Source organism: Mugil cephalus, chromosome 14 (assembly GCF_022458985.1).
Source record: "Mugil cephalus isolate CIBA_MC_2020 chromosome 14, CIBA_Mcephalus_1.1, whole genome shotgun sequence".
NCBI lineage: Eukaryota > Metazoa > Chordata > Actinopteri > Mugiliformes > Mugilidae > Mugil > Mugil cephalus.
This window is the reverse complement of record NC_061783.1, coordinates 24,705,930-24,731,918: the sequence shown is the minus strand read 5'-3', so window position 1 is coordinate 24,731,918 and position 25,989 is coordinate 24,705,930. Positions and strand designations below refer to the sequence as shown.

Sequence of the window (25,989 nt, the reverse complement as noted above, 5' to 3'; positions counted from 1 at the left end):
TCCGCGATCCCTAGGAGGTCTGCAGGGGTACTGTAGGGGGGATGTTAAATCTTTTGGTGAATACAAGTTTTTCATTTATTTTTATTAGTTTCCCACAAAATTAAACAAGTTTAAATCCACATCGACATGAATCATAAATATTTTAGTGACGGGATAAATGGAGGTGGTCTTTCAGTCAGCACTTCACTTCAACACTCACCGTTTCACACAGAGCGCCACACTAGACCTGTCAATCTAAGCCTCCTGCACACAGTAGGCCCCGCCCCTGTCATTGCTGATCCAATCACGAGGCTGCATATTAAACCCTGATTCTGTCATGTTCCCTGCATTTGGCCAAGAGTCTGTTCAGTCCCCAGATGTGATCCAGACACAGAGAAGAGAAGCTAACAGTGCAGCTCGCTCCCATCAACCAACTACTGAGGCCTAAATGTTTCTGTCATTCTTTGTCTCTGCTACATTTAGCTGTTAAAAGGTGAAGGTACATATGTTTATGGCAGTTGCACAGCCTCCCTACTGTTGCACGTCTGAAATTTGAACCTGTATCATTTGAATAGCTAATACTGAATGCAAAATGATGACAACATATATTTCTAAGTAGCACTAGTGTCATGATTGTGTGTCTCTGTGTCATGTTTTGACTTTCTTGACTTCCTGTCTGTTGTGTTTCCTCATGTGTCCTTGATTACTCGTTGGTTTCTCCCCGTGTGATTGTCCTGTTTTGTCTCACCTGTGTCTCGTCATCCCTCTGCTCCTGTGTGTATTCATAGCCCTGCCTTAACTTTGTTCCCTGTTGTGTTGCCGTGTTGTTTCCTGGTCATGTTTCTGTCTTGTGTTACTTCCATGCCTCATGATCATGTGGTTTTTGTCTCCTAGTCTTTTGTCTCCTAGTCAGGTATCTACGTTTTTTGTTTTTGCATTTTTGACTTTTGGATTTACCTGCTTTGATTGCAGCACTTTTTGTTTCCAATTACTTTCATTAAATGTCTTCCCTCATCACCATTTTGTCCATTTTGACAACTAGGCGCAGTTTAATATAGAACACATATAGTAGGTAGGACGTCTCTACTTGATCTCTCATCAGTTTGGGTCCTTGACCTGAAAAATGTTGAAGAGCCCTGATCTAAAAGGTTTCTGATCCAGTCAGAGCAGATAACGGAATAATGAGCCTCTGAACATTTTAAAACCAAAACTACTCGTCTATTTCTAGGACATATTTTAAATCACTTATTTTGAGAATAAACAATGAATTCTATCTTCAAAAATGCAGATTATGATGATGTATGAAGTTTTGAACCAACGTCTGGTTTGTGTGTTCAGTGAACTGTATCAGTCTCTGCAGTAGCTTCCAGCTGCAACAGTCACTTCAGTTTCTGTTCAGTCTGACTGAGGGAGGTTTTTGTACGACGCTTTTTCACTGTGTGAACACATACTGACTGTTGATGTAGTGATAACTCTGACAGTAATAAACTGCTGCATCTTCAGTCTGGACTCCACTGATGGTCAGAGTGAAGTCAGAGTTTGATCCACTGCCTGAAAAACGACCTGGAATCCCTGATGCTCTACTGTTAGCAGCATAAATGAGAAGTTTAGGAACTCCTCCATCTCTCTGTTGGTACCAGGCTAAACGGTCACCACCATAAACCCTCTGACTGGTTCTACAGTTGATGGTGACGGTTCCTCCCAGACCAGAGGTCACTGATCCAGGCTGAGTCACTGTGTACTGGCCTCTGGACTCTGAGGATACAGAGACAAAAACATAAAGCAGCTTGATGGTTTTGTGGGCTTCATTTCAGAGGGACGGATGTTGATAGAGGAGAGGAGTTTGATTCTCTGGACTTTACCTGTGAAGCAGCAGCAGAGGAGAGTCCAGATGAGGACGCAGATCAAAGTCATGTTTTTGATGAGGAGGATTTCTGTGGCTTCTGTTGTCATGAAGGACAGCTGTCAGTCATCCAGTCTTCAACTCTCAGGACTATAAACTCTCCCAGAGCACTGGAGCATGGTGCTGCTGATGCAAAGTCACTCTCTATGGAAATGCTCTGACTCTTTATTAAAATTAGTCAGTGATGATATTTTAGAACAGTATCTATCAATAATGTCTAACACAGTTTATTATCATGTGTTGCTGATATTTTTCTTTTAAACAATGATTATGTCACTGTTAGTAACCAGGTTTTTTAAATGAAGGCTGATTTATTTTTCAGGTGTTTCTGTAAATGGAAAGTTTGGAATGATGAGTAATTTTGATGCCGGTATTCATTTGTCTCAATTTTACCATGAATCTAAAAACTTTTCATAGATGATGATGATTCTTTAAGTGTTTTGGAAACACTTGAATATGAAACGGTTTGACTGAAGGAAAGTTCTTTAAATCAGTCAACAGATTAGTGAGTCGACCTTTGGTGAACTTCTCTGTGTCAGACATTCCAGTAGCCAGGTGCAGAGGGATGGTGGTAATCCAAGCAGCAGCAGTTTGTTGACTAAAGTCTGTGGTTCAGTTGTATTAAATGCAGAGCTGAAGTCCAGGAAAAGCAGCCTGTAGGTGTCTCTACCCTCCAGGTGAGTCAGAGCAGAGTGGACGACGGATGAAATGAATCCTCTACAGACCTGTTCTCCCTGTATACATACTGGTCTGGGTCCACATTGATGTCCACCCTCTCCTTAATGTGGCCATGACCACGCGTTCAAAACTTTTCATAACTATTGGAGTGAGGGCCACCGGTCGATAGTCACTCATTCTCCTGACTGCTGCACACTTGGACTCTGGGATGATGGAAGCTGTTTACAGGGACACCGTCTCCACACCCAGGAAGAGAGAGACGTTAAAGACCTCACACCTTAGTGCAGGCATGTCAAACTCAGTTTGGCTCTGGGGCCGGATCAGTAAAAGAATGTCAACTCCAAATATTTAGCTTTGTTTTTCAGTACTATGCTTTATCATTCAGCCTACATTTGTAGCCTACCCTACATATTATAATCACGGATGACAAGGGATCTTTTCTAAGCACAACACATTTATTCAAAACCAATGGGAAAAAAATGATTTTTCATGTTTGGCCGTGAATGTGTTAACAACTGGTTTATTTTAACAGTTGAGTGAATGCAGTTTTACACCTGAACCAACTCACCACACTAAACAAACTCAAGTGGGAGCTATAAAAAAAATATTTTCGCCTTAATTGTCATACTGCTTTGAAATAAATGAAAAAGAAATACAAAATAAAATTAAATAAAAAAGTTATAGCAGTGCATGGGCAATAGGATTAGACTACATCAGATCAAACTACTAGGCTGGGCCTACTGAAGCTGAGAATATACTGCACAATATTAATTGTCTTTAATATGACATACTTGTCTTTATGGTGAGTGGCGCCGAACATTAAACTCTTTGAACACTGCAACTTGCTGATTACATATCATCACACTGGTTTTGCATTCACTTCTGTGAATAAATACTTCTCGGTCCATTTCTCCTGGAAAACTCTGCACTCCGTGTCCACTCTTCTTTTTTTTGACAGTGCCATTTTGGGAAGGGTGTGTTGACCGATAACTTGTTTAGTAGTGGTGAATGGTGAAGCAAGATTGCCGGTTTATTTTTACTTGGACACATCACGTTGCGAATGTTTATTTCCTGTGACTAACTCGTGTCAGTGCCGCATGCTTGACGTGAGCGCTTTTACACATTTACTGCCCTCAAGCGGCCGGAGGGAGCATTTGGTTTGTATTTATTTTAAAAAATCACAACTTTTAATAGAAATTAGCTAGAGACTCGCTTCTTTTTTTGACATACTCACAAATTTATGCCGGGCCGGATTAAATGACCCAACGGGCCGGGTCCGGCCCGCGGGCTGTATGTTTGACATGCCTGCCTTAGTGAGTTGGTCTGCACAGTTCAACAGAAACCTCCCAGGGATGTTGTCTGGTCCTGCTGGTTTGCAGAGGCTGACACATTGCAGAGACATCCTCATCTTGTTTCCAGACACTCTGGGTCTGGAACAGGGAGTGGGATCAGCTGGTTCAAAGTGGGCATAGAAGGTTTTTAGGGCCTCTAGACTTTCACCAAACATCTTTTCAGAGCATTAAATCAGCAGCAGGAGTCTTTTCTAGGTGACTCCTGATCTGATGGGAGTGTTGTGAACAGGGAGTGAGCAGGGTGTGATACGAGGGTGAGTGTCCACACAAGTCCATGACCAACTCCACCGTCCTGTTGATGTTTAGATCCAGGGCTACCTGCAGCTGTAGCAGGTTGGTGTGGAGGTGGTCTGGGAGGATGGTGTTGGAGGCCGAGCTATAATCCACAAACAGGGCCCTGACGTAGGAGCTGGGCTGGTCCAGGTGCTGGAGCACATGGTGGAGGCTGAGGTTGATGGCGTTGTCCAAAGAGTGATTTGCTCTGTAGGTTGTCACGACCCAGCTCATGGGCTGTGACAAAAAGCACAAATACCCAAGAACATAACGTTCAAGAAGTTTATAACAAACGAGGATAAATAATAAGAAGGAAAGAGTTCCACATACTGTAGGCGGGGTGTGGATGTCAGTGTTTATCAGTGTGTCTGGTGATGGGTGAATGTCCTTGTGTAAAATGTTAATTCTAGTACATGTAATAATAAATCTGTGGTGGGTAGAGCTCCCCCTCCCTTCTCTGCTTGTTGGGCCACACCCCCTCCAATCAGTGATTCCCAACAGGTGAGGCTATCACCTCCTGGTTCTATTTAAATGTAGCTGCAGGCAGTGGTAGGTTTTTGCCTCACGCTCTCCCGACCCTGCATCTGTTCCATGAATGACGATGTCTAGTCAAAGTATGCTCTTTGTCTTTCTGTCAAACATACTTCTGGCACATGCTCTTAGTTCTTCCCTTGCATCTGTGTAGGTGAGAGACTGAGCACTAAAGGGGACTAGCCACCGCGCTCCCTCCCCCGTCTGTGCGGCGCTCGTCATGTGTGGATGTGTGACTGTATAATGATCAACTCCAGGAACGGAGAAGCGATGTGGGCTCCTGCTGCTGTAGCTGGACTGCTTTTGCAGCTTTTTTAAAATATATTTTGTGTACTTATGGTTACCTTGGTTCATTTAGTGTTTTCATTATAAATTGTGTTAAGGGAGCTTAGTTTTCTCCCCAGTCCAGTTAGTCGGTTTGGTGTTTTTGTTTCTTGGTTTCTTTGTTTTTTGAGTTAATTCTGTTCTGGGGTTCTGTCAGTGCCAGTACAGGTGGGCTGGTCATAGGTGTGCAGGTGGTGGCTCACTGGGTGGAGGGTTTCCTCATTTCAGTTTTATTTGCATGTTTTATGTCATTTGTGTCTTTTGCTTTGCAGTGTGTGTGACCCCCCTTCGGATAGCTGCTGGTGGTGGCCCCTCTCCCCTTCACTCCACCACCCATGTAGGCCTCTCTGACAGTCACCTTGTGCTGGTAAACACTTCAGTGTAGTGACATTTTAGCATGTAGAGATATTTTTGTGATACAGCCTTATTTTTAAGCCCAGTCCTCCTCCTATTTAACTGATGTCAGATTTACTTGTAAATAAAAATTAAATTGTTCACAACTAGAAATTCACCTCTCTGCTCCTTTTCTCCTTGAAACATAAGAACCTGTATTCAGTGTTTTATTCTCTGGGTGAAAGTCCCAGAGTGGCGTTGAGGTATGGTCAGGGGTGTACAGCTGCCCCAGTTACAAGTCATTAAGGTTTCATTTGTAATTTGATGGAATTTGATAACTTTAAGTTTTTCTCTATAAATTTAACTTTTCATTCTTTAATAGTGACTGAAACATTCAGACTCTTTCAGGTTTTACTTCACTACAATGATGAAGTTATGTGATAAACTGAAAGTTGATCTGAACTAATTGTCTGTTAGAGACTAATAATGAGTTGGACTACAGACATCTGCTACTATCCATGATAACACACACTGAACATTAATCAATACATGTGTTTTAGATGTTTTTCTTTTTAAATGTCACAGTTAAATATGATGATGTATGAAGTTTGTAACCAACGTCTGGTTTGTGTGTTCAGTGAACTGTATCAGTCTCTGCAGTAGCTTCCAGCTGCAGCAGTCACTTCAGTTTCTGTTCAGTCTGACTGAGGGAGGTTTATGTACGACGCTTTTTCACTGTGTAAACACATACTGACTGTTGATGCTATGAACACTCTGACAGTAATAAACTGCTGCATCTTCAATCTGGATTCCACTGATGGTCAGAGTGAAGTCAGAATTTCTTCCACTGCCTGAAAAACGATGTGGAATCCCTGATTCTCTACTGTTAGCATCATGAATGAGAAGTTTAGGAACTCCTCCATCTCTCTGTTGGTACCAGTGTAAACGGTGGTAGTAGACGTTGTAAACATAAACATCCTGACTGGTTCTACAGTTGATGGTGACGGTTCCTCCCAGACCAGAGGTCACTGATCCAGGCTGAGTCACTGTGACCTGGCCTCTGGACTCTGAGGATACAGAGACAAAAACATAAAGCAGCTTGATGGTTTTGTGGGCTTCATTTCAGAGGGACGGATGTTGATAGAGGAGAGGAGTTTGATTCTCTGGACTTTACCTGTGAAGCAGCAGCAGAGGAGAGTCCAGATGAGGACGCAGATCAAAGTCATGTTTTTGATGAGGAGGATTTCTGTGGCTTCTGTTGTCATGAAGGACAGCTGTCAGTCATCCAGTCTTCAACTCTCAGGACTATAAACTCTCCCAGAGCACTGGAGCATGGTGCTGCTGATGCAAAGTCACTCTCTATGGAAATGCTCTGAGTGACTCCAACAGGGACTTGGATCACTCTGATCATGATGTTGATCAATGGATCGATCACTTCATTCTTGGATTGATCAGGAACTTGTTGAAAGATTTTACAGTTTCACTTTTAATCATATCTTCTTTTAAAATATTGCCTTTCTTATTCCCCATTCATTTTTCAGACAGTTTTTTTTTTAGATCAGTCAGTTATTAGTATTGATCTGTAGTTATATTAACATGTTATACATTTGGGTTTTAGTTGTTTGAACAAATAAAATGTCCTTCACATGCATGTTCTAATATTACCAGTTTTATATACATTTCTGTCTGAAAAATAAATGAAAGTCAATGAGACATTTTAAAAGTAATTTAACATGAAATTAACTTTAAATAAAAGTCTAAATTCAGTCATGTTGTTGTTCTGTGTTATGTCCAGTTTTCACAATGATCCAAACAGTGAATCATTGGGTTGAGTTAGTTTGTTTCAGAGTCAGAGAGCTGTGTCTCTCTACAGTCAGAGGTTTTTGTACGGCCCCTCAATGAGTTTGTATCACTGTGGTACACGTTCGGTGGAGGAACCAGACTGGAAGTTGGAAGTAAGTCAAATTTAAAGCAGTTTTATTTCAGGAGCTATTCTCTCTTTTTAGTTTCTTGACTTTTTATTAATCAGGCAGGAAAACTAAACATTTTTTTCATGTAATCATTTTATATTTTTATTTCTGCACCAAGAGACAAAGCTGATTTCAGATATTTCAAACTCTGACTAATTAATATAAATGATTAGTGTGGTTCAGAGGATAAATCCTTCCTTGTGGTTTTAATGGTAAAGTTGAATTTTGAGGGCTTGTAGGTTTAGTTCAGTCTGACAGAGTCAGAGAGCCGTATCTCTCTACAGTCAGAGGTTTTTGTACGGCGCCTCAATGAGTTTGTATCACTGTGGTGGAGGTTCGGTGGAGGAACCAGACTGGAAGTTGGAAGTAAGTTTCTACTGTATTTAACACTAAATACTAGGTTGTAGATTCATCTTGTTTAAGTCTTGATGTGTTTCTCTCTTCTCATGGAGGCTAACTCAGATCAGCTTTGATCACGTTTGATTTTCACGTTTGTGTCAAAGTGAAATTTCAAAGCTTGAAGTGTAGAAAGGATCAAAGTTGATTCCTCCTATGATCAGTTTCTAATGTGACATCAAAATAACTGTTGTTAGGATGGATTCAATCTGACTTTCTTCAAGAAAAACTGGACAGAGTGAAGATAAAGATGGGGATTTTTGAATGTCTTTATTTCACGTTGACTTTGAAATCATGTCGACAGTTTGTTAAATCATGAAGATCATTTTGTGGCAGTGAGCTGCTTTTCTCTGCTTGTTTCCACTAAATCCTTTAAAGTCATGTATGGTTGACGTGTTGATGATGTTGAAGCCAAAGTTTTCTTGGAAATGTTGAGACATGTGCTTGTTTAGTTTCCAGTGTAGTTGGACATATTTCAGGTCAAAGTGGATGATGATTGTCTCTGTGCTGATATGCATGAGAGCTTTCTGAAAGGGAAGTGAAACAATGTGTGAGTGAATGAGTGGTGGAGCAGAAAAAGCATCTGACAGGAACCTTTTTGAACTCTCTCACAGTAAAGGTGTCCAAGTGTCTGCTGTTTGTTTGACAGCTGTGTGCTCCCTGTCCTCATAGGTGATGTCCGTCCCTCCCTGACGGTGCTGCCTCCCTCCGTGGAGGAGCAGCAGCAGGGGAAGGCCACGCTCATGTGCCTGGCCAACAAGGGCTTCCCCTCAGACTGGAGTCTGTCCTGGAAGGTGGACGGCAGCAGCAGCATCAGCAACGGGGAGCAGAGCAGGAGCCCCGGGGTGCTGCAGAAGGACGGCCACTACAGCTGGAGCAGCACCCTGAGGCTCCCTGCAGACCAGTGGAGGAAGGTGGTCTCTGTGACCTGTGAGGCCAGCCAGGGCTCCCAGACTCCGCTCTCAGAGACACTGAGGAGAGACCAGTGTTCCCAGTCCTGACCTGACTCACTGGGACTCTCACACTGCTTTCACTCTCTCTCTGCTCTCTGGCTTTTCTCTGTCTCTTTATTTCTACCATGAGACCAACTCAACATCATTATTCTTCAGCTTTTCGCGTTTTTCATGTTTCAACACAATAAAGTTTTTTCTTCAAGTCAAATACTTTATCTCTGATGTTTCTTCAACAACATAATGATCATCTTGTTTTTTAATATTTCCTGAATGCATCTCATCACAGTCACATTTAATCTTTAGATCTAATTCATCAACTACAGGTAAACATCAGGTTTTATCACTTTGTAGCTACTGTCTGAGGATCAGTGTCTCAGTTCAGGAAACTAATGAATTATATGTGTGTATTAAATATGTTTTCACAATCATTTTTAACCAGCTAAAATATACTTTAATTCTAGTAAATGTAATATTAAATCTGTGGTGGGTAGAGCTCCCCCTCTCTTCTCTGCCTGTTGGGCCACACCCCCTCCAATCAGTGATTCCCAACAGGTGAGACTATCACCTCCTGGTTCTATTTAAATGTAGCTGCAGGCAGTGGTAGGTTTTTGCCTCACGCTCTCCCGACCCTGCATCTGTTCCATGAATGACGATGTCTAGTCAAAGTATGCTCTTTGTCTTTCTGTCAAACATACTTCTGGCACATGCTCTTAGTTCTTCCCTTGCATCTGTATAGGTGAGAGACTGAGCACTAAAGCGGACTAGTCACCGCGCTCACTCCCCCAGTCTGTGCAGCTCTCGTCATGTGTGGATGTGTGACTGTATAATGTTCAACTCCAGGAACGGAGAAATGATGTGGGCTCCTGCTGCTGTAGCTGAGCTGCTTTTGCCCCTTTTTCAAAATATATTTTGTGTACTTATGGTTACCTTGGTTCATTTAGTGTTTTCATTATAAATTGTGTTAAGGGAGCTTTGTTTTCTCCCCAGTCCAGTTAGTCAGTTTAGTGTTTTTGTTTCTTGGTTTCTTTGTTTTTGAGTTAATTCTGTTCTGGGGTTCTGTCAGTGCCAGTACAGGTGGGCTGGTCATAGGTGTGCAGGTGGAGGCTCACTGGGTGGAGGGTTTCCTCATTTCAGTTTTATTTGCATGTTTTACGTTATAATTTGTGTCTTTTGCTTTGCAGTGTGTGTGACCCCCCTTTGGATAGCTGCTGGTGGTGGCCCCTCTCCCCATCACTCCACCACCCCTGTAGGCCTCTCTGACAGTCACCTTGTGCTGGTAAACACTTCAATGTAGTGACATTTTAGCATGTAGAGATATTGTTGTGATACAGTCTTATTTTTTAGCCCAGTCCTCCGCCTATTTAACTGATGTCAGATTTACTTGTGAATAAAAATTAAATTGTTCACAACTAGAAATTCACCTCTCTGCTCCTTTTCTCCTTGAAACATAAGAACCTGTATTCAGTGTTTTATTCTCTGGGTGAAAGTCCCAGAGTGGTGTTGTGGCATGGTCAGGGGTGTACAGCTGACCCGGTTACAAGTCATTTGGGTTTTAGTTTTAATTTGAGAGCATTTAATAACTTTCAGTTTTCCTCTATAAATTTAACTTTTCATCCTTGAATAGTGACTGAAACATTTTGACTCTTTCAGGTTTTATTTCACTACAATGATGAAGTTATGTGATAAACTGAAAGTTGATCTGAACTAATTGTCTGTTAGAGACTAATAATGAGTTGGACTACAAACATCTGCTACTATCCATGATAACACACACTGAACATTAATCAATAGATGTATTTGAGATGTTTTTCTTTTTAAATGTCACAGTTAAATATGATGATGTATGAAGTTTTTAACCAACGTCTGGTTTGTGTGTTCAGTGAACTGTATCAGTCTCTGCAGTAGCTTCCAGCTGCAGCAGTCACTTCAGTTTCTGTTCAGTCTGACTGAGGGAGGTTTATGTACGACGCTTTTTCACTGTGTGAACACACTCTTACTGTTGATCTCATGATAACTCTGACAGTAATAAACTGCTGCATCTTCAATCTGGACTCCACTCATGGTCAGAGTGAAGTCAGTGTTTGATCCACTGCCTGAAAAACGACCTGGAATCCCTGATGCTCTACGATTAGCCCAGTAAATGAGAAGTTTAGGAACTCCTCCATCTATCTGTTGGTACCAGGATAAATGGTATTCGTCGCCGCTGAAGTAGTCGCCGTGGTAATAAACATTCTGACTGGTTCTACAGTTGATGGTGACGGTTCCTCCCAGACCAGAAGTCACTGATCCAGGCTGAGTCACTGTGACCTGGCCTCTGGACTCTGAGGATACAGAGACAAAAACATAAAGCAGCTTGATGGTTTTGTGGGCTTCATTTCAGAGGGACGGATGTTGATAGAGGAGAGGAGTTTGATTCTCTGGACTTTACCTGTGAAGCAGCAGCAGAGGAGAGTCCAGATGAGGACGCAGATCAAAGTCATGTTTTTGATGAGGAGGATTTCTGTGGCTTCTGTTGTCATGAAGGACAGCTGTCAGTCATCCAGTCTTCAACTCTCAGGACTATAAACTCTCCCAGAGCACTGGAGCATGGTGCTGCTGATGCAAAGTCACTCTCTATGGAAATGCTCTGAGTGACTCCAACAGGGACTTGGATCACTCTGATCATGATGTTGATCAATGGATCAATCACTTCGTTGTTGGATTGATCAGGAACTTGTTGTAAGATTTTACAATTTCCCTTTTATATATCTTCTTTTAAAATATCTCTTATTCTCCATTCATTTTTGAATCAGTTTTTGTTTTTTAGACCTGTCAGTTCTCAGTGTTGATCTGTAGTTATATCAATATTCTATACATTTTGGTTTGTATCTGTATGAATGAATAAAATGTCTTGCATGTGCATGTTATCATATTACCAGTTCTATCAACATTTCTGTCTCACAACTCAATGAAAGTCAATGGGACATTTTAAAAGTAATTTAACACGAAATTAATTGTAAATAAAAGTCTAAATTCAGTCATGTTGTTGCTCTGTGTTATTTCCAGTTTTCACAATGATCCAAACAGTGAATCATTGAGTTGAGTTTGTTTGTTTCAGAGTCAGAGAGCCGTGTCTCTCTACAGTCAGAGGTTTTTGTATGGCGCCTCAATGAGTTTGTATCATTGTGGTGGACGTTCGGTGGAGGAACCAGACTGGAAGTTGGAAGTAAGTCAAATTTAAAGCAGTTTTATTTCAGGAGCTATTCTCTCTTTTTAGTTTCTTGACTTTTTATTCATCAGGCAGGAAAACTAAACATCTTTTCATGTAATAATTTTATATTTTTATTTCTGCACCAAGAGACAAAGTTGACTTCAGATATTTCAAACTCTTACCAATGAATATAAATGATTAGTGTGGTTCAGAGGATAAATCCTTCCTTGTGGTTTTAATGGTAAAGTTGAATTTTGAGGGCTTGTAGGTTTAGTTCAGTCTGACACAGTCAGAGAGCCGTGTCTCTCTACAGTCAGAGGTTTTTGTACGGCGCCTCAATGAGTTTGTATCACTGTGGTGGACGTTCGGTGGAGGAACCAGACTGGAACTTGGAAGTAAGTTTCTACTGTATTTAACACTAAATACTAGGTTGTAGATTCATCTTGTTTTAGTCTTGATGTGTTTCTCTCTCCTCATGGAGGCTAACTCAGATCAGCTTTGATCACGTTTGATTTTCACGTTTGTGTCAAAGTGAAATTTCAAAGCTTGAAGTGTAGAAAGGATCAAAGTTGATTCCTCCTAAGATCAGTTTCTAATGTGACATCAAAATAACTGTTGTTAGGATGGATTCAATCTGACTTTCTTCAAGTCAAACTGGACAGAGTGAAGATAAAGATGGGGATTTGTAAATGTCACGTTGACTTTGAAATCACGTCGACAGTTTGTTAAATCATGAAGATCATTTTGTGGCAGTGAGCTGCTTTTCTCTGCTTGTTTCCACTAAATCCTTTAAAGTCATGTATGGTTGACATGATGATGTTGAAGCCAAAGTTTTCTTGGAAATATTGAGACATGTGCTTGTTTAGTTTCCAGTGTAGTTGGACATATTTCAGGTCAAAGTGGATGATGATTGTCTCTGTGCTGATATGCATGAGAGCTTTCTGAAAGGGAAGTGAAACAATGTGTGAGTGAATGAGTGGTGGAGCAGAAAAAGCATCTGACAGGAACTTGTTGAACTTTCTCACAGTAAAGGTGTCCAAGTGTCTGCTGTTTGTTTGACAGCTGTGTGCTCCCTGTCCTCCTAGGTGATGTCCGTCCCTCCCTGACGGTGCTGCCTCCCTCCGTGGAGGAGCTGCAGCAGGGGAAGGCCACGCTCATGTGCCTGGCCGACAAGGGCTTCCCCTCAGACTGGAGTCTGTCCTGGAAGGTGGACGGCAGCAGCAGCATCAGCAACGGGGAGCAGAGCAGGAGCCCCGGGGTGCTGCAGAAGGACGGCCACTACAGCTGGAGCAGCACCCTGAGGCTCCCTGCAGACCAGTGGAGGAAGGTGGTCTCTGTGACCTGTGAGGCCAGCCAGGGCTCCCAGACTCCGCTCTCAGAGACACTGAGGAGAGACCAGTGTTCCCAGTCCTGACCTGACTCACTGGGACTCTCACACTGCTTTCACTCTCTCTCTGCTCTCTGGCTTTTCTTTCACATCTTCCAATAATAGGATTTACTGGCTTCTTGCTGTGTTTCAATGTTGTTTCACTGCTTCTAAATAATAAAGATCTGCTCATCAACTCACTTGTTCTCATGTCGACTCTGTTCAGTCGTTTTCTCTCAGTGATCCAGAGACAAACTGAGATGATCAAACAGTTTGTGACTGAGTAAAGGAAGTGTAAGGTTCCATCATTTCTATCTCTATCCAGAATCCTGTTGATAAACTCAGTGAAACAAAGTGAACGTCCAGATATTTTAGTCTCAATCAATCTGAACGTCTCATGTCTCTAACAGGTTTCTGATCCAGTCAGAACAGATCTTCCTGGAATAATAAACCTCTGTGAACATCTCATGATAAATCATCCAGTCATCTCACTGTTTCATTCATTAACTCACTAGTCGAACCTCCCTGGCCACTTCAGTAGGTACACTAGTGACAACAATCCAGCTCTAGATCTAGTCTCCATGAAGGTTGTGGTGTTCAGCTTCTGTTTCTAATGACTGAGGTGTTGATTCAACTGTGTTTTCATTTTGTACAACTATTGAACTGACATGTGTTCCTAATATTTTGACACTGTAGTCAGTAGGCTAAGCTAAATAACAGAAACACTTTCAATTCAATCCAGTTTAACAGCATAACAATGATCATTCACGTCAATCACCACCTTTGTGTTACTGTTTCTACATCAACTCAACATTATTTAGATCAGAATGACTTCACTGGTGGACCCAATAAACTGGACAGGGAGTTATATATCAGCCACATTCAGTTTCCAGACTGTCTCATGTGTTCATGTGTTCATTGAATGTGCATTTTGCTTCTCATTTTGGATAAATTTAATAACTTTAAATGAAGGTTTCATTTGATAAATTTGAGCTTTTCTCTATAAATTTATCTTTTCATTCTGTAATAATGACTCAAACATTCTGACTCCTCAAGGTTTCACTCCATTTGCAATGATGAAGTTATGTGATGAACTGAAAGTAGATCTGAACTAATTGTCTATTAGAGACTAATAATGAGTTGGACTACAGACATCTGCTACTATCCATGATAACACACACTGAACATTAATCAATAGATGTGTTTTAGATGTTTTTCTTTTTAAATGTCACAGTTAAATATGATGATGTATGAAGTTTTTAACCAACGTCTGGTTTGTGTGTTCAGTGAACTGCATCAGTCTCTGCAGTAGCTTCCAGCTGCAGCAGTCACTTCAGTTTCTGTTCAGTCTGACTGAGGGATGTTTTTGTACGACGCTTTTTCACTGTGTGAACACATTCTGACTGTTGATGCTATGAAAACTCTGACAGTAATAAACTGCTGCATCTTCAGTCTGGACTCCACTGATGGTCAGAGTGAAGTCAGAGTTTGATCCACTGCCTGAAAAACGACCTGGAATCCCTGATTCTCTTCTGTTAGCATAAGAAATGAGAACTTTAGGAACTCCTCCATCTCTCTGTTGGTACCAGTGTAAATAGCTGCCACCATGAACCCTCTGACTGGTTCTACAGTTGATGGTGACGGTTCCTCCCAGACCAGAGGTCACTGATCCAGGCTGAGTCACTGTGACCTGGCCTTTGGACTCTGAGGATACAGAGACAAAAACATAAAGCAGCTTGATGGTTGTGTGGGCTTCATTTCAGAGGGACGGATGTTGATAGAGGAGAGGAGTTTGATTCTCTGGACTTTACCTGTGAAGCAGCAGCAGAGGAGAGTCCAGATGAGGACGCAGATCAAAGTCATGTTTTTGATGAGGAGGATTTCTGTGGCTTCTGTTGTCATGAAGGACAGCTGTCAGTCATCCAGTCTTCAACTCTCAGGACTATAAACTCTCCCAGAGCACTGGAGCATGGTGCTGCTGATGCAAAGTCACTCTCTATGGAAATGCTCTGACTCTCTTCTCATGTATTTTTCCGTTTGTTAGATCAAGTAGAATGTGAATGTTTTTGGCGGGAAAATGTTTAATTTTTGTCCTCTTAGATGAGTCAGCATTCAGGTCCAACTCTTAATTTCCCTATTTTCTTTTATTTAGAAGCAATAATTATTGTCCTGTTATTTATTGAATATCATATTTTATTCATTCACATTGCTTTGGTAATTATGGTTTGGTTCATTGCTAATGTGGCCACTGACAGTGTATGCAGTTCCTCTGTCAAAGGTTGAGAACCTTTAAAGGATGATTAATTGATGAATGAGGAGATGATGGTGTCCCACGCTGCTTAAGCATCACAGCCTTGTATGGGAAAGTCTTTGTGGAGCCCCCAGTGACTAGACTGACAGAGGAGTTTAAGTGTGTTAAGGCTAGACTGGAGATGACTCTCATTCAGTCGAAAGATCCAGTAGTTCGGTGTGTAGCATCCATGGCTAAAACAGGGAGGAAGTGGAATCCAAAAGATGCAGTACAGGAAGTCCAGGCTGCTCTCAGGCTTAGGGATATTACAGGTCATGTACAGTAGGGTTGTGGAGGTCTGGGGCTGTGTGCAGGGGAACCTCTGTGGAGCAAGGCATCAGTAGCAGAAAAGAGAAAGATGTTAGTGGAGGAGATTCATAGGCAATAGGAAGCAGTGAGATGTACTAAGGCGGTGTCTTGGCACAAGTTATTGTAACATCTCATCCTGTGTAATGATGAATATTCATTCACATTACTGTCAGAGGTTCTTGTTCTGCTGATCTCAGGTCTGCTGGAACTTTATGCTAAACATTGATAATCAGATCAGTCCTAAACTTTGGATTCACCCTCTCCCTATATACCACATAAACCACTTAGAAACATGAAGACCCAAACTTCTGTCTCACTCTGTGAATCAGGACCAGTCAACTTCAGTCTTTCTATGATTCTTCATGGCAGTGACATTAGGAGACATGGCAGCAATATTCACTGTTACACTGATGATACTCAAATCTACGTTGTTGTCTCCATAGATGATTCAGACCTACTGATGTCTTCCACAGGTGTCTTTGAGATATTTATGATTGTAATTAATACAAATCTTAACTCCAACAAAGCACAACACCAAACTCTGTCCTTGTGAACAGAGGGAGTAAATCACTGATTTCAATACAGTCAGACCAGTACTGCTGCACAAAGTGACTTCTCTCAGTTTTCATGCTCTCCTCTATCTTTAGGTTAAAATGTTAACAGGTTTGATTAATCACTACTCAGAGAAGATGGGACAAAACAAATAGAAAACACATAAATTATACAGATTCTCATAGAATTTGTTGAATTTTAGGCATTAATGTTTAAATAGTGAAAAGTAGTAAGTAGTAAGTTACTCAGAAACATTAAAGCTGAGTTCTGTAATTCATTATGATTAAGATGCTTCAATAACTTTCTACAAAGACTCAAGTTGATCTAAAACACAGCAGAGAGAGTTCTGATGGAAAAGACCCAGAAAGATCGTAGTTCTACACTTTTAGCTTCTCTTCAGTGACTCAGTGTAAAATCCACTAGAACATAAAACCCTCCTCCTTATACACAAGACTGTTAAAGGCCAATCTCCATGGTGTCTTGAGGACCTCCTAGAACCATCTGACCCCAGTAAGACACTTCTCTCTAGTTGTTCTTCCTCCAGTTTCATAAAGTAGAATGGGAGGTAGAGCATTCAGCTACAAGGCTGCTCTCCTGTGGAAACTGTCATGATATTAACTTTAGAACCTTTTTCTCTTCATGAGATTGGATTTGGAACATTTTCTGTGACCCTGTCTGCTTTTCTTTGTGATTCCTGCTTTTATTTTCAAAGCTTCTTCCTTGGCCTTGTCTTGTCCTGCTTCACTTCCTGTCTGTGTTTTCCCTCTGATTAAACGATTCTTTCTACTTGTGTGTTCCTCCCCCATTAGTCTCACCTGGGTCTCGTTAGTCTTAATGTGTATATATAGTCCTGTCTTTCTCTTTGTGTGGTTTTTTTGTTGAATCCTCCTATTCTTCTGTTCCTTCATCTGTTCATGTTTCCTTGTGTTTCTGTTCAGCTCCTCCTAGATGCTTCTTCTCTGACTTTTCTCTACTTTTTGCTTTCTTGGATTAGCCTACCTCACTCTGCAGCACCTTTTGTTTCCTCAGATATGAGCGTTGATGGAACTTAAATGATCTGATCCAGTCCTTAGTGTCTGTGCATGTGCTGGGTCTGGGTTCTACCTCCTTGATCCACATCATAACAGAACCAGCTCCCAGTTTATGATCAGGAGACAGACTCTCTCTACTCTGAAGGCTTGGACTTAGAACTTTATATTTTGATGGAGCTGATAGTCAGGACTGTCTCAGGTGACCGTGATTCATCCTTTAGCTATGCTGCTATAGGCCGAGGCTGCTAGGAGACTTCCCATGATGCACTGAGCATCTATCTTCTACTCTCCTCTCTCCATGCTTTCATCCTCTACTATAAAATGTCATAAATGATGAGTTTTTCTACCCAATGTCATCTTAGTACTCACTCTGGAGGATTCAGTTTGTGATTTGTGTAAAAGGTCTTATTATTGGTGCTTTAAAAGTAAAATATCATGAAAAGGAGTAAAGTATTTCATCAGTTCTGTGTTGGTGTTCAGTGAACTGTATCAGTCTCTGCAGTAGCTTCCAGCTGCAGCAGTCACTTCAGTTTCTGTTCAGTCTGACTAAGGGAGGTTTTTGTACGACGCTTTTTCACTGTGTGAACACATACTGACTGTTGATCCAGTGAGCACTCTGACAGTAATAAACTGCTGAATCTTCAGCCTGGACTCCACTGATGGTCAGAGTGAAGTCAGAGTTTGATCCACTGCCTGAAAAATGATCTGGAATCCCTGATGCTCTATTGCTAGCATAGTAAATGAGAAGTTTAGGAACTCCTCCATCTCTCTGTTGGTACCAGGCTAAACGGTCACCACCATAAACATCCTGACTGGTTCTACAGTTGATGGTGATGGTTCCTCCCAGACCAGACCTCACTGATCCAGGCTGAGTCACTGTGACCTGGCCTCTGGACTCTGAGGATACAGAGACAAAAACATAAAGCAGCTTGATGGTTTTGTGGGCTTCATTTCAGAGGGACGGATGTTGATAGAGGAGAGGAGTTTGATTCTCTGGACTTTACCTGTGAAGCAGCAGCAGAGGAGAGTCCAGATGAGGACGCAGATCAAAGTCATGTTTTTGATGAGGAGGATTTCTGTGGCTTCTGTTGTCATGAAGGACAGCTGTCAGTCATCCAGTTCTTCAACTCTCAGAACTATAAACTCTCCAGAGCACTGGAGCATGGTCCCTGCTGATGCAAAGTCACTCTCTATGGAAATGCTCTGAGTGACTCCAACAGGGACTTGGATCACTCTGATCATGATGTTGATCAATGGATCAATCACTTCATTGTTGGATTGATCAGGAACTTGTTGAAAGATTTTACAGTTTCACCTTTAATCATAACTTCTTTTCAAATATCGCCTTTCTTATTACCCATTTATTTTTAAGACAGTTTTTTTTTTTTTTAGGTCAGTCAGTTAATAGTATTGATCTGTAGTTATATTAAGATGTTATACATTTGGGTTTTAGTTGTTTGAACAAATAAAATGTCTTTCACATGCATGTTCTAATATTACCAGTTTTATATACATGTCTGTCTGAAAAATCAATGAAAGTCATTCAGACATTTTAAAAGTAATTTAACATGAAATTAATTGTAAATAAAAGTCTAAATTCAGTCATGTTGTTGCTCTGTGTTATTTCCAGTTTTCACAATGATCCAAACAGTGAATCATTGAGTTGAGTTAGTTTGTTTCAGAGTCAGAGAGCCGTGTCTCTCTACAGTCAGAGGTTTTTGTACGGCGCCTCAATGAGTTTGTATCACTGTGGTTGACGTTCGGTGGAGGAACCAGACTGGAAGTTAATTGTAAGTACATTTGACTCATTTAATAACCTGAATCTAGATTTCCTGTCATTTCTTTCCTAACTGTAGCCGTTACTAAATCATTTGATCTGCTCGTTGTCATTTAATTTAATTGCAGTGATTCTTGAATGAGTGACATTATGTCTTCAGACTCAAATCTGCTTCACTTCAACATTTTGTCTGGAAAGAAATTCAATGAAATTCAAGGTTATTTTGTATTTATTCTCTAAACTAAAGTTTCCTCTGTGAAGAAAATCTCCTCCAAGCTTTTTAAAGTTCAGACCAAACAGCTGACAAAACATTTCTTTTCCGTTTTACTGGATCTTTCTCAAAGTTTTTCTTGGCTAATATTTTGTAGATCCCACTCTGTTCAGAGCTCACTGTTCTATTTAAGCAGCATGATGCCTGACTTGGATTCATTGGAGGAGTTTTAATGTGGAATTCAGTGGTTGAAAATGTTCATGTTGAAGAAGCAAAGCAAACACACACCATCTAGGTCTTTTCTGTTAGAAACTGTTAAGATCCTGTAAAAGAAGAGAAACGTGACATTTTTCACTTCGAGTCAAATGCGTTGAAAGAGTCAAAGTGAGAATTAGTAGTTTGTAGATGAAACATGAAGACACCAGAGGAACAAAATGCCTCTTTCTTAGTTTCCTCTTTAGTCCTGAAACCTGTCTGTTGCCGTGGTTCAGCAGTGATGCCTGTCTGTTGCCACGGTTACCGAGCTGAGAGAGGGAAGTGAAAGACTGAAGAGCAGCTTCACCCAAACTCCCAGTTTGTCTGAGTTTTCTGTGTCTCTGTCTCTGCAGTGGGTAGAGTCCCCCCCTCCCTGACGGTGCTGCCTCCCTCCGTGGAGGAGCTGCAGCAGGGGAAGGCCACGCTCATGTGCCTGGCCAACAAGGGCTTCCCCTCAGACTGGAGTCTGTCCTGGAAGGTGGACGGCAGCAGCAGCATCAGCAACGGGGAGCAGAGCAGGAGCCCCGGGGTGCTGCAGAAGGACGGCCACTACAGCTGGAGCAGCACCCTGAGGCTCCCTGCAGACCAGTGGAGGAAGGTGGTCTCTGTGACCTGTGAGGCCAGCCAGGGCTCCCAGACCCACTCTCAGAGACACTTGAGGAGACCAGTGTTCCCAGTCCTGACCTGACTCACTGGGACTCTCACACTGCTTTCACTCTCTCTCTGCTCTCTGGCTTTTCTCTGTCTCTTTATTTCTACCATGAGACCAACTCAACATCATTATTCTTCAGCTTCTTGTGTTTTTCATGTTTCAACACAATAAAGTTTGTTCTTCAAGTCAAATACTTTGTCTCTGTTCCTTCTTCAACAACATAATCATCATGTTGTTTTTTAATATTTCCTGAATGCATCTCATCACAGTCACATTTAATCTTTAGATCTAATTCATCAACTACAGGTAAACATCAGGTTTTATCACTTTGCAGCTACTGTCTGAGGATCAGTGTCTCAGTTCAGGAAACTAATGAATTATATGTGTGTATTAAATATGTTTTCACAATCATTTTTAACCAGCTAAAATATACTTTAATTCTAGTTAATGTAATAATAAATCTGTAGTGGGTAGAGCTCCCCCTCCCTTCTCTGCCTGTTGGGCCACACCCCCTCCAATCCAGTGATTCCCAACGGGTGAGGCTATCACCTCCTGGTTCTATTAAATGTAGCTGCGGGGCAGTGGTAGGTTTTTGCCTCACGCTCTCCCGACCCTGCATCTGTTCCATGAATGACGATGTCTAGTCAAAGTATGCTCTTTGTCTTTCTGTCAAACATACTTCTGGCACATGCTCTTAGTTCTTCCCTTGCATCTGTATAGGTGAGAGACTGAGCACTAAAGGGGACTAGTCACCGCGCTCACTCCCCCGTCTGTGCAGCGCTCGTCATGTGTGGATGTGTGACTGTATAATGTTCAACTCCAGGAACGGAGAAGTGATGTGGGCTCCTGCTGCTGTAGCTGAGCTGCTTTTGCCCCTTTTGCAAAATATATTTTGTGTACTTATGGTTACCTTGGTTCATTTAGTGTTTTCATTATAAATCGTGTTAAGGGAGCTTTGTTTTCTCCCCAGTCCAGTTAGTCGGTTTAGTGTTTTTGTTTCTTGGTTTCTTTGTTTTTTGAGTTAATTCTGTTCTGGGGTTCTGTCAGTGCCAGTACAGGTGGGCTGGTCATAGGTGTGCAGGTGGTGGCTCCCTGGGTGGAGGGTTTCCTCATTTCAGTTTTATTTGCATGTTTTATGTCATAATTTGTGTCTTTTGCTTTGCAGTGTGTGTGACCCCCCTTCGGATAGCTGCTGGTGGTGGCCCCTCTCCCCTTCACTCCCCCACACCTGTAGGCCTCTCTGACAGTCACCTTGTACTGGTAAACACTTCAGTGTAGTGACATTTTAGCATGTAGAGATATTTTTGTGATACAGCCTTATTTTTAAGCCCAGTCCTCCTCCTATTTAACTGATGTCAGATTTACTTGTAAATAAAAAATTAAATTGTTCACACTAGAAATTCACCTCTCTGCTCCTTTTCCCTCCTTGAAAAACATAAGAACCTGTATTCAGTGTTTTATTCTCTGGGTGAAAGTCCCAGAGTGGCGTTGTGGTATGGTCAGGGGTGTACAGCTGCCCCGGTTACAAGTCATTTGGGTTTTAGTTTTCATTTGAGAGAATTTAAAAACTTTGAGTTTTTCTCTATAAATTTAACTTTACATCCTTTAATCGTGACTGAAACATTCTGACTGTTTCAGGTTTTATTTCACTACAATCATGTGGTTATGTGATAAACTGAAAGTTGATCCGAACTAATTGTCTATTAGAGACTAATAATGAGTTGGACTACAGACATCTGCTACTATCCATGATAACACACACTGAACATTAATCAATAGATGTGTTTTAGATGTTTTTAGATGTCTTTTTAAATGTCACAGTTAAATATGATGATGTATGAAGTTTTTAACCAACGTCTGGTTTGTGTGTTCAGTGAACTGTATCAGTCTCTGCAGTAGCTTCCAGCTGCAACAGTCACTTCAGTTTCTGTTCAGTCTGACTGAGGGAGGTTTTTGTACGACGCTTTTTCACTGTGTGAAAACCCATTTACTGCTGATGTAGTGATAACTCTGACAGTAATAAACTGCTGCATCTTCAGTCTGGACTCCACTGATGGTCAGAGTGAAGTCAGTGTTTGATCCACTGCCTGAAAAACGACCTGGAATCCCTGATTCTCTTCTGTTAGCATAAGAAATGAGAACTTTAGGAACTCCTCCATCTCTCTGTTGGTCCCAAAGTGTAAATAGCTGCCACCATGAACCCTCTGACTGGTTCTACAGTTGATGGTGATGGTTCCTCCCAGACCAGAGGTCACTGATCCAGGCTGAGTCACTGTGACCTGGCCTCTGGACTCTGAGGATACAGAGACAAAAACATAAAGCAGCTTGATGGTTTTGTGGGCTTCATTTCAGAGGGACAGATGTTGATAGAGGAGAGGAGTTTGATTCTCTGGACTTTACCTGTGAAGCAGCAGCAGAGGAGAGTCCAGATGAGGACGCAGATCAAAGTCATGTTTTTGATGAGGAGGATTTCTGTGGCTTCTGTTGTCATGAAGGACAGCTGTCAGTCATCTAGTCTTCAACCCTCAGGACTAAAAACTCTCCCAGAGCACTGGAGCATGGTGCTGCTGATGCAAAGTCACTCTCTATGGAAATGCTCTGACTGACTACAACAGGGACTTGGATCACTCTGATCATGATGTTGATCAATGGATCAATCACTTCATTGTTGGATATTGATCAGGAAGTTTTTGAAAGATTTTACATTTTCCCTTTTATATATCTTCTTTTAAAATATCTCTTATACTCCATTCATTTTTGAATCATTTTTTTTTTTTTAGATCAGTCAGTTCTCAGTGTTGATCTGTAGTTATATCAATATTCTATACATTTGGGTTTTTATCTGTATGAATGAATAAAATGTCTTGCATTTGCATGTCATCATATTACCAGTTCTATCAACATTTCTGTCACAAAATTCAATGAAAGTCAATGGGACATGTTAAAAGTAATTTAATATGAAATTATTTCCAAAAAAAAAACACATAAATTCCTTACATTTTTCTACTGTGTTATTTCCAGTTTTCACAATGATCCAAACAGTGAATCATTGAGTTGAGTTAGTTTGTTTCAGAGTCAGAGAGCCGTGTCTCTCTACAGTCAGAGGTTTTTGTACGGCGCCTCAATGACTTTGTATCACTGTGGTACACGTTCGGTGGAGGAACCAGACTGGAAGTTGGAAGTAAGTTTCTACTGTATTTAACACTAAATACTAGGTTGTAGATTCATCTTGTTTTAGTCTTGATGTGTTTCTCTCTCCTCATGGAGGCTAACTCAGATCAGCTTCGATCACGTTTGATTTTCACGTTTGTGTCAAAGTGAAATTACAAAGCTTGAAGTGTAGAAAGGATCAAAGTTGATTCCTCCTATGATCAGTTTTTAATGTGACATCAAAATAACTGTTGTTAGGATGGATTCAATCTGACTTTCTTCAAGTCAAACTGGACAGAGTGAAGATAAAGATGGGGATTTGTAAATGTCTTTTTATTTCACGTTGACTTTGAAATCATGTCGACAGTTTGTTAAATCATGAAGATCATTTTGTGGCAGTGAGCTGCTTTTCTCTGCTTGTTTCCACTAAATCCTTTAAAGTCATGTATGGTTGACATGATGATGTTGAAGCCAAAGTTTTCTTGGAAATATTGAGACATGTGCTTGTTTAGTTTCCAGTGTAGTTGGACATATTTCAGGTCAAAGTGGATGATGATTGTCTCTGTGCTGATATGCATGAGAGCTTTCTGAAAGGGAAGTGAAACAATGTGTGAGTGAATGAGTGGTGGAGCAGAAAAAGCACCTGACAGGAACATGTTGAACTCTCTCACAGTAAAGGTGTCCAAGTGTCTGCTGTTTGTTTGACAGCTGTGTGCTCCCTGTCCTCATAGGTGATGTCCGTCCCTCCCTGACGGTGCTGCCTCCCTCTGTGGAGGAGCTGCAGCAGGGGAAGGCCACGCTCATGTGCCTGGCCAACAAGGGCTTCCCCTCAGACTGGAGTCTGTCCTGGAAGGTGGACGGCAGCAGCAGCATCAGCAACGGGGAGCAGAGCAGGAGCCCCGGGGTGCTGCAGAAGGACGGCCACTACAGCTGGAGCAGCACCCTGAGGCTCCCTGCAGACCAGTGGAGGAAGGTGGTCTCTGTGACCTGTGAGGCCAGCCAGGCTCCCAGACTCCGCTCTCAGAGACACTGAGGAGAGACCAGTGTTCCCAGTCCTGACCTGACTCACTGGGACTCTCACACTGCTATCACTCTCTCTCTGCTCTCTGGCTTTTCTTTCACATCTTCCAATAACAGGATTTACTGGCTTCTTGCTGTGTTTCAATGTTGTTTCACTGCTTCTAAATAATAAACATCTGCTCATCAACTCACTTGTTATCATGTTGACTCTGTTCAGTCGCTTTCTCTCAGTGATCCAGAGACAAACTGAGATGATCAAACAGTTTGTGACTATGTAAAGGAAGTGTAAGGTTCCATCATTTCTATCTCTATCCAGAATCCTGTTGATAAACTCAGTGAAACAAAGTCAACGTCCAGATGTTTTAATCTCAATCAATCTGAACGTCTCATGACTCTAAATCATAGGTCTTCAACAGGGGTCCACGATCCCTAGGAGGTCTGCAGGGGTACTGTAAGGGAGTCACAGAATCTTTTGATGATTAGAAGTTTTTCATATATTTTTATTAATTTCCCTCAAAATTAAATGGGTTTAAATCCACATCAACATGAATCATAAATATTTTAGTGACGGGATAAATGGAGGTTGTCCTTGAGTCAGCACTTCACTTCAACAGTCACCGTTTCACACAGAGCGCCACAGTAGACCTGTCAATCTACGCCTTCTGCACACAGTAGGCCCCGCCCCTGTCATTGCTGATCCAATCACGAGGCTGCATATTAAACCCTGATTCTGTCATGTTCCCTGCATTTGGCCAAGAGTCTGCTCAGTCCCCAGATGTGATCCAGACACAGAGAAGAGAAGCTAACAGTGGAGCTCGCTCCCATCAACCAACTACTGAGGCCTAAATGTTTCTGTCATTCTTTGTCTCTGCTACATTTAGCTGTTAAAAGGTAAAGGTATATATGTTTATAGCAGTTGCACATCTGAAATTTGAACCTGTATCATTTGAATAGCTAATACTGAATGCAAAATGATGACAACATATATTTCTAAGTAGCACTAGTGTCATGATTGTGTGTCTCTGTGTCATGTTTTGAGTTTCTTGACTTCCTGTCTGTTGATTTTCCTCATGTGTCCTTGATTACTCGTTGGTTTCTCCCCGTGTGATTGTCCTGTTTTGTCTCACCTGTGTCTCGTCATCCCTCTGCCCATGTGTGTATTCATAGCCCTGCCTTCCTTTTGTTCCCTGTTGTGTTGTCGTGTTGTTTCCTGGCCATGTTTCTTTCTTGTGTTACTTCCATGCCTCATGTTCCTGTGGTTTTTGTTTCCTAGTCAGGTATCTACTTTTTGTGTTTTTGCATTTTTGACTTTTGGATTTACCTGCCTTGATTGCAGCGCCCTTTGTTTCCTTATATTTTCATTAAATGCCTTCCCTCATCACCATTTTGTTCATTTTGACAACTAGGCCCAGTTTAATATAGAACACATATAGTAGGTAGGAGGTCTCTACTTGATCTCTCATCAGTTTGGGTCCTTGACCTGAAAAATCTTGA

The 25,989-nt window shown here is 41.5% G+C and overlaps 1 pseudogene and 7 gene segments (V, D, J or C); 4 read left to right on the top strand and 4 right to left on the bottom strand.

Annotated features, from left to right (window-relative positions):
• Positions 1 to 1,275: 1,275 nt before the first annotated feature.
• LOC125019778 lies at positions 1,276 to 1,893 on the bottom strand. The segment is given in 2 exon segments: positions 1,276 to 1,734; positions 1,842 to 1,893. Coding segments are annotated over 2 exon segments (375 nt in total).
• A 4,212-nt stretch (positions 1,894 to 6,105) lies between these two features.
• On the bottom strand, positions 6,106 to 6,599 carry LOC125020338. The segment is given in 2 exon segments: positions 6,106 to 6,440; positions 6,548 to 6,599. Coding segments are annotated over 2 exon segments (387 nt in total).
• Positions 6,600 to 7,669: 1,070 nt separating this feature from the next.
• On the top strand, positions 7,670 to 8,896 carry LOC125019792 (the record flags this gene model as incomplete). The annotated part of the segment is given in 2 exon segments: positions 7,670 to 7,709; positions 8,412 to 8,896. Coding segments are annotated over 2 exon segments (369 nt in total), but the record flags the coding sequence as incomplete, so codon positions are not given.
• Positions 8,897 to 10,665: 1,769 nt separating this feature from the next.
• On the bottom strand, positions 10,666 to 11,172 carry LOC125019777. The segment is given in 2 exon segments: positions 10,666 to 11,013; positions 11,121 to 11,172. Coding segments are annotated over 2 exon segments (399 nt in total).
• A 196-nt stretch (positions 11,173 to 11,368) lies between these two features.
• LOC125020336 lies at positions 11,369 to 13,311 on the top strand. The segment is given in 3 exon segments: positions 11,369 to 11,410; positions 12,226 to 12,277; positions 12,968 to 13,311. Coding segments are annotated over 3 exon segments (423 nt in total).
• Positions 13,312 to 17,991: 4,680 nt separating this feature from the next.
• LOC125019780 lies at positions 17,992 to 18,486 on the bottom strand. The segment is given in 2 exon segments: positions 17,992 to 18,327; positions 18,435 to 18,486. Coding segments are annotated over 2 exon segments (375 nt in total).
• A 1,548-nt stretch (positions 18,487 to 20,034) lies between these two features.
• Positions 20,035 to 24,686, top strand: LOC125019796 (the record flags this gene model as incomplete). The annotated part of the segment is given in 2 exon segments: positions 20,035 to 20,385; positions 24,564 to 24,686. A coding segment is annotated over 1 exon segment (327 nt), but the record flags the coding sequence as incomplete, so codon positions are not given.
• On the top strand, positions 23,467 to 24,534 carry LOC125019790 (annotated as a pseudogene).
• Positions 24,687 to 25,989: the final 1,303 nt, after the last annotated feature.